Source organism: Arachis ipaensis, chromosome B6, assembly GCF_059453495.1.
Source record: "Arachis ipaensis isolate K30076 ecotype BB chromosome B6, ASM5945349v1, whole genome shotgun sequence".
Lineage (NCBI taxonomy): Eukaryota > Viridiplantae > Streptophyta > Magnoliopsida > Fabales > Fabaceae > Arachis > Arachis ipaensis.
The window spans coordinates 136,478,716-136,486,894 of record NC_142441.1 but is presented as its reverse complement, the minus strand read 5'-3'; the positions used below and the strand labels follow the sequence as shown (position 1 = coordinate 136,486,894).

The 8,179-nt window shown below is 37.2% G+C and overlaps 1 protein-coding gene across 1 annotated transcript; it reads right to left on the bottom strand.

Annotated features, from left to right (window-relative positions):
* Window positions 1-511: 511 nt before the first annotated feature.
* On the bottom strand, window positions 512-8,179 carry LOC107605045 (transcription factor GTE8). The gene is made up of 11 exons (XM_016306786.3): window positions 7,852-8,179; window positions 6,278-7,588; window positions 5,971-6,019; window positions 5,751-5,882; window positions 5,028-5,098; window positions 4,828-4,900; window positions 1,868-1,948; window positions 1,673-1,788; window positions 1,486-1,552; window positions 1,247-1,377; window positions 512-1,160 (listed from the first exon to the last, which is right to left on the bottom strand). Exons 2-11 carry the CDS (start codon window positions 7,511-7,513, stop codon window positions 891-893), a joined length of 2,226 nt encoding a protein of 741 aa, XP_016162272.1. The 5' UTR covers window positions 7,514-7,588; window positions 7,852-8,179; the 3' UTR covers window positions 512-890.

Here is an 8,179-nt window from a genome sequence, read left to right as displayed (position 1 = left end):
TAAAAGGTGGAACTACTTCAACGTTGGTTATTGGTTTACCACTATAAATACACTGACACCCCTCAAGTATCTCTAAGTTCCAATACTTTCTAAACCTGCTAAAACCCTTTGCTAACTTTGGTATCGGAATGTCTTTGCAGGTACTACTCCCCATTCTTTCACATTCACATACACAAGTCGGACAGTAGCTCTCAGACGCGAATCAAGTCAAAAGTCCTCTCCTCCAGACGTTTGGGCCAACCTTATCAGTCCAATCCATTAATCTCCGGTTACCCACCGTAACAATATCTATTATAGTATTTTTAAATTTTAAAAATTATTTTATTAAATATATTCATTGATGCTTATACTTATTAAAAATTATTTTTAATTTAATTTATCAAATACAAATACTACAATTTTTAAAAAATTATCTTTTAAAAGTTAAATTTTTTATAAGTTACTTTTTAAAAATAAAAATTTTATCAAATTAAACTTAATATAATATAGATCTACACTAACCACGCTAAAATCCATCACATTCAATATTTCTGCATTTTACAAAAATATGGTAGTGAGCATTGTACAACATATAATAATGAACTATTATATACATGAAGTAACATATCAAGAAAAAACCACATATAAATATCACTTAACCTAAATGGAAGTCACTCAAACACCCTAAATAATGTTTCTATTCTAGAAGCTGGATTGTGCGGCAAGCAAATATGCTCCCTCCCATCTGTGATGGGTTTAGTGCATTTTGGGAACTATATAACGTTTTATTCTTTTTTTTTTTTTAATATTTTCAACAATAAAAAACATTAAAAGAAGTGGAGTCGGGAAATTTAAAGGGACGAAGATAATTATACTTTTCTCCCCGGTTCATCATACAAAATACGAGTAACTTAATCAATCTCTCCCTCTTCTACATCATTCACAGGGTTTGAAACACAGGGTGGCTCTCCTTCCTCTTCCTCATCATCCACTTTCATATATAATCCAAGCTGTTCCAAGGGATTGTTCCCGGCAAACTTGAAACTCCCCAGGCCATCCTGAGAGTGATCAGGACTTGTCTCATCAACAGAGCTCGGCAACTGCTCAGCAGGCACAGCTCTAAGCATTTCCAAATCTTCGAGAAACCGAGAATTCTCATTGATTTCAACTGTCTTTTCCATCTGCACAGATGCCAGTATATAACCCAATAAAATCTGAGCAAATGGGCAATGGATGCATTTCGGCAAGCCAGAGTATGCCTATTTACCTGCAGTAATGCTTGTCTTGCGGCTTCTCTTTCGAGTTCCCTCTTTCGTTTGGTTTCCGCAGCTGCTTCTGCTTCAGCCCGCTTTCGAGCATCTTCAGCAGCCTTTGCTTCGGCTTGTAGCCTTGCCTTTTCTGCTCAAGAACGAGTCAACCTCATACAGGTTAGTTAAAATTCATAAGTTGGATAGCAAGTATGTGATCAGCACTCTTATGTGGCACATGTATTAAGATGCAAATTACCTTTTCGTTGTTCCATTTCAAGTTTTTCTCTAACCTGGCGCAACTTCTCTGGATCCCCTTTCTCATCCTGAGCTCAGCCAAATTTAATCAAATTAAATTAAATTGAATTTAGATATAAGTAAGGATCAGAAGGACACGTTAATAGAGAATATTGTTCCAGGTTAGTTCAAATATAAAATGTACTTACTTGTGTGAGCGTCTTTTCTCGTGCTTTCAAGATAGTATCAGCAAATCGCTTCTTCAATATGGCAGCTCGATAAAGTTTATCAGGAGAAACCTGTCTCTCGGTAGGACCACTGTCTCCTGCAACATAAATAAGATTCTGTGTTCATATAGTGCATATCACTAAAAGATGTATCTTCAGTAAACCACGCAAACTTACCATCTTGACGGTAGTCAGAATCAAGAGAACTTGGCTTATGCTGAGAGTTATCCTCAAGTTGATCCAAGCCACTAACAGATTCTGCAGGGAATAACAGGTAAGGGCCCAATGATTAATAAAAGATAATGTAAGCTTTATCATTAGTAATAATAAAAATGTATTCCCAATTGATGTCTAAAATCTCAATAGGTGGATTCACTATATATCATCCTCTCATTTGAATATATAGAAGAGGGAAGAAAAAAAATGGACTTCCTTGAAGTTATTTTATGTGGATACTGCTGTGTTTCATTCATGTTTGACAATTCAGATGAAAGGAACAATTTATGGAACAAGTTAAACTTTTAGCATTGTTTGGAATTGACAAATTCTTTAGTAGTCTAAGCTCTTGATCTAGAGATCCGAATACCATTTTGGCTCAGGATAGGTCCCATGAAATCAGCAATGTTTTTTTCCGAACAAGGGTATTTAGGTTAGGGTCACCATGATAGTCCATCACCAAACACCAAGGGAGCATTTGTTTATGAGTGCAGGACAGAGAGAACAGTGTGATTAAGAACCAATAATATAGTAAAACACGAGCATTTGTTTAAGAACCAATAATCAGTCAGATTAGTGATTAGTGATTAGCTCGTGTTTTACTATATTGTTTTGTGATTTAATTGTATTTAGATTGTGACTGTGTTGATTGTTTATTGATTTCAGTTATGAATAATAATATCAACCAAGAAGCATTTGCTGATAATAATATTTCCGTGGATAATAATTTGGTTGCTAATCAACCAAGTAATGAATGAAAAGCCACAATATCAATGTTTATTTTGTCTACAATTTTTGGAGGAGGCAGAATTCACAGAATGAAAAAACACTTGGCAAAGATAACCGGAGATGTTAGAAAGTGTCCTAAAGTTCCGTATGATGATATGTGTGTTTTATTAGGTGATATTGATGCTCATTTATATCAAAGTGACAGTGGTAGTAGTGGTCTTTATGCTGCATCTTTTGATTCTTCTGCTAAAGAGGGTGGAAATGAAGGTGAAGATGATCCCAACACCGCAAATCTGCAACAAATTTTTGCGGATTTTGATGATTGATGACACTTTTATGTTGGCAATTCATATTTCATATTTGGATTTAAGTTTGTACTTTTTCTAATGATCTTAAGACTTTGGTTGATGACATTTCATGTATTGCTTTAAATTTTGAAGATATTTTAAAGTTTATATTAGACTATAATTATGTTTTAGAGTATTTATTTATAATTTATTTATTATTTTATTATAAAACAGTTTTTCTGGTTGGATCACGATTCAACTGATTGAACCAATAAACCAGTAACCAGAACGATTCGATGATCGGTCCGGTTTTCAGAACCTTGTTCTTTAATACCATAGGCAGCCCAACTTGACCTATTGTATGGTCACTGTGAAATAATTCTGAAATGGAATTCAAGGAAAACCTTCTGCGATAGTTAGATGGAAGTGAACTCTAGCATTTCTCGTAATTTGAATTCCTTCAGGATCTTGGTGTCTCCTTTTTTAAAGATTAAAATCAAAAGTTAAACAAGTTCCACCTGTTTTGATGAGCACAACAGCTAATCCTACCTGTTGTTTGATTAGCAGAACTTGGTGACTTTGATAACTTTCAACTACAATCCCAGTGGAACAATACTCTCTCTTGTGCTCTTTTTCCGTGATTAAATTACTTCATCTTTTACAAGATTTGACTCACTAAGTCGTGTAATGTTTTTGAAATGCTTTAAAAAAAACTAAATTTGTGATTTTTTTTATAATTTAACAAATACCAAATAAGATTAGAAGTACACTGTTCTGGTAATATTTTCTCACATGAAAACTTACTCTTTGAAAACTCATCTGCATAAAATTTCTTTCCTAAATTTGTGTGTAACCCAATATAGCCATAATGGGGGGAGAGAGAAGGTGAATGTGATGGTGCACCCACCAAAGAGTTAAAAGTTGTGGGAAATGAAAATGAACATGTCTTGTGGGTTTGGATTGTGAGGAAAAGGAACAAAAAAATTTGGAGGAACTTAACATATGGATTTTGAAGGTTTGAAGTTTATTTTTATATGGGAAAAAATTAGAACTTAGAAATTCAATTTTAATTTGAATTTTCAGGCTTCGACGATTGAGAATTTTATCTATTTAGAGTTTTTAGGAATGAATTTTTGCATAAAATGGAAAAAAAAATTAAAGAAAAATATGTATCAATTAGGACCCATTTTTGCAAGAGAGAATTTGTGTGTGTGCGCGCGCACGCGCGCGCGTGTTTGAGGCCAGGACACATCCTTACTTTCCTTGCCAAAAGTTGGTCCTTCCTTGATGCTCCATTGGCAAGTCCCTTCCTACCCTATTTGCATGTCAAATTATTGAAAAGGTTATAACATCCCACCCCTGCCCAAACAGGCTGGATGTTCACTAGTCCCTTCATTAGTCCTGGGCGTCTCAGTTCTGGCATTACAACCCACATCAACTTTATTTAAAGGATATGGTGGAAGTCTCTAGTAGGAATTGAAAAGAACCCTAAGAGAACCACATCTAAATACTATCTATTGTGATTGGGAGTTGAAGGGCTTATAAACCCCCCATCGGAATCCCATACTTCCATTCTGGGTTGAATCAGATAACTTGCAGTTGGATCCTAACATAATCCTAGTTGGATAATGCTCTCATTAGAATTGAGTAGACCTAACTCAACCTCATAAACTAGCTCAAGATGAAAGGATTTCCCAACAATTATAAGTGATATCAAGGCCTTGTCTAGGCAATATTGAACTCTAATAACTTCTGCTTTATATTGTGCACCTTAGTGCAGTTATCAAAATAGCATCTAGGCTTGGAGAGTTTAATTTTAGCATAAAGAAATGCATTCTTTTTTCCAAACTGTGAATCATGTTTTTCACCTTTAATTAGTATGAAAAAGACAAACCAAGAACTCACGATTTATTTCAAGGTCATCAGTAGCCTTAAGCTTTTCTTCCAATTGATCCCCAGAACCCACATTTTCTGGTTCCTGTAGAAGAACCCAAACCAAAAATTAGATTACAGCATGTAGCCAAAGAAATCATAGAACAGATTAGGAACAGCACCAGCAATTACAGATAACTAAATAAAATCTTCCACTTAATAACAAACCAGACCTTTGCAACATTTACTGGACTTGCTTTCCCATCACCGGATTCACTACCAGAAGAACTACCAGAGTCCATATCTGCACAATGCCCACATCAGATATTATAGTCGCCAGTTGATGTAAAAAATATGGGCAATTCAAAAGAGAGAATTCCAAAGCATTTAGCTGAAAGGGAAGTTGTCCAAATGGTGTTTGAGTATGGCCAGAGAGAGAGAGAGAGAGAGAGAGAGAGAGAGAGATAATAAACAGCAATGAGGTAATAGTGGCCTTGAGATTCTAAAATGCAGAATCGAAAGCTACTGAAAGTTTCTTCAAGCATGTTGCAATGAATCATCAGTTAGCTTGCAGTAAAATGTAGCCAAATGTCCCAAGTTAATATTCAACTTCATTGCCTAAGCTATAAGGCGATAAGGATACAAAAGCGTTTGACGTACTCAAAATCTAAATCAAACAAGTAAGCTTTAGGTGCAGTAACATCATCTGAACAAATAAAAACTATTTTCCCTCATCTGGAAACAAAACTAGCATTTTTTACTTCAAGATTCGCATAGGTCTAACTTTGAATGCATTGGTTGCTTTTCTGAAAATTCAGTTTATAGCTGTGATAAAACAACAGAACAAGCATATAATATATGACTGTAATACTCCCCTATCATGTACCAAATGTATCACATAGTCGCACATTATTTCCGTATACAATGCATCATGTAAAAATTCAAACCCCACTTACCACTGGAGCTACCAGGACTTAACCGTTTGTCCACAGTATGAGTTGTATCCTTTTCAATGTCCAAAGGAGGACAGCTAGAGACAGGAGGCTCATTTCCACCAATGTCCACTTCTTCATCAGCTGGATCATTAGCTACAAGTGGCACAAATTCAAATAGAAAATCAAATTGAGTACACAAACACGTGCATGTGCATAGAGACACAAACACACAGAGTATAACCTTTAAATGCTTGCAAAGAAGAATTGCTTGGTCCAGAATCATTCAACAGCTGCAACAGAAAACATAGATAACCAGAAATAAAAATCATAAATACAGTTGTCATCCATTATTGGGAGAGAGAAAGGAGAGCGCACGGGGGGAGGGGGGGAGGGGGGGGGGGGGTTGTTCAGTAACTTAGTATAAAAAAGGCAGCTCAGTACACAGGCATCCACACCCAAAGGGTATAATGTAGGTTACATGGATGATTCCACCGTTAAGATAAAACTTGATTAACTCAAATTATGAAAGGGTTAAGAAATTGATATACCTCTATTTCACACGCTTCCACCTTTGCATTGTTCTTCTGCTTCTCCTGCAAATAGTCGTCCAATAGCTTGCGTAGTGTGAACAGTGTGTCATCACTGAGATCATCAATATCAATCTCAATTTCATCCTCTCCACATTCTCTACCATTTGAACTCTGTTCTTTTAAGAATTCAATAATATGGACAGGTATTTCTCCCAGCAAAGACTCCAATTCTCTACCTAGCTTGTGCTTCTCTTGATCCGACATAACCCGCTTAGGAGGTGGCAAAACTTCAGGTTGAGAGGGCACTGATGCAATTTTCCTCCTTTTTGAAGGAGGCATTGGCTTTGCACTTTTCACATCTTCAAAAGTGTCTGACTTTGCAGGCAGTGGCAGAGCATCCATTTTTGGAATTTTCTTCTCAATTGTTTTCCATCTCACTTCAAAATATTTGTTGAGGGCATCAGCCATGAAATGGACATCATTCCCAGGGGGATTATAAGTCATTGCATTCGAAAATGTAAGCCTCACATCTCCAGCAAATTCCAAGGGACCCTTATATGATCCAGCAGCTATCTTTTTTTTTATTGTTCCCAAATCCATAGGATGCTTGATAATTGTGAAATAATCAGGAAGATTCAACTTCACCACATCTACAGGTGAGTTGAAAACCCAAGAAAATTGGTGGCTCATCAACCGTTTCAACAGCGACTCACAATCTTTCATCAACAAAATATTTGCAGTGCTGGGTGAAGAATTCTTTGCGGCAGACTGAAACTTGCCTGTAGATCCCCGGTTCCAGCTTCGAGGTTTATCAGCTGATGCGTTCAATTTATTCACCGGTATGGAACTAGGAATCGACGGTTTCCTCGAGTTCTCAATCCGGGATGCATTATGCTTATTCCCATTGCTACAGCTTAGAATATCACTGGAGGATGACAGTGCAACACCACTAGCTGCTTGTAGTTCAACCTTCTTTTGAAGTGCTCGAATCTGCTCAAGCTCTGATCTCAGCTTGAGTACCAGGTCTTTTCTTTGAAAGTGCGACAACTTCGACAATGGAACAACTTGCATTGGAACCCCAAACACATCGCGCCGGCTCGAATTCAAACTAATACATTTCCTTGTAGGAACACAAGAGTCCTCTGAAACAGTAATTTCAGTGTCTATTCTTCCAGAGCTACCAGATCCCTCGGATTCGCCGGCTGTCCCAACAGTGTTCCCATAATATCCTCCAGAAAACCTACTCTTTGCCATCGTAACACAAGCAAAATCCGTTCCCAATAACAATTTATCGGTTCGCTTCTAACCGCTAGGTGCAGTTCAGGATAACTGTTCAGAGATGTCAATTACATAAAAACCATAATTCAACATGACAATTTTCAAAATTAGCCTACTACTAGAGATAGAGGTTAGAAAGGGGAATGAATTGTTGCACCGAGAAATTAACGAAACTGCAAAGAAATTCTTTAGAGAAACATAAAGAAACTCAAATCCCTTTATGCAAATGGTGCAGTTTCACACCAATTCGGCAACTTTTTATACCACAAGAAGTCGAATTCGAATGGAAATTCCAAACACGCATAAGCAATTACCGTTGAGTAACCGAAAAACACAAGCCAGAAGTAGCAGCGTGCTCAGCGAAGCAGCAATTCGATACAAGATAGAGAGATCACAGGCCTAGAGACGAAACCCTATTGTTTTGCAGTAAACGGAGACAGACGAACGAAACGCCGACGCGTTTTGATGAAAACGACAGTGGGAGGAGTACCAAACGACTTCGTAGCGTAAGACTGTAGGAGGAGCAGCAAGCGAAGAAGAACACAACGACGCCGTTTCAGAGAGCGAGCTTGGGGATTGAGCGAAGAGTGAAGAGAAGAAAGCAAAATGCCAAGTCGAAGGGCGAAAGGGGGAGAGAGACTT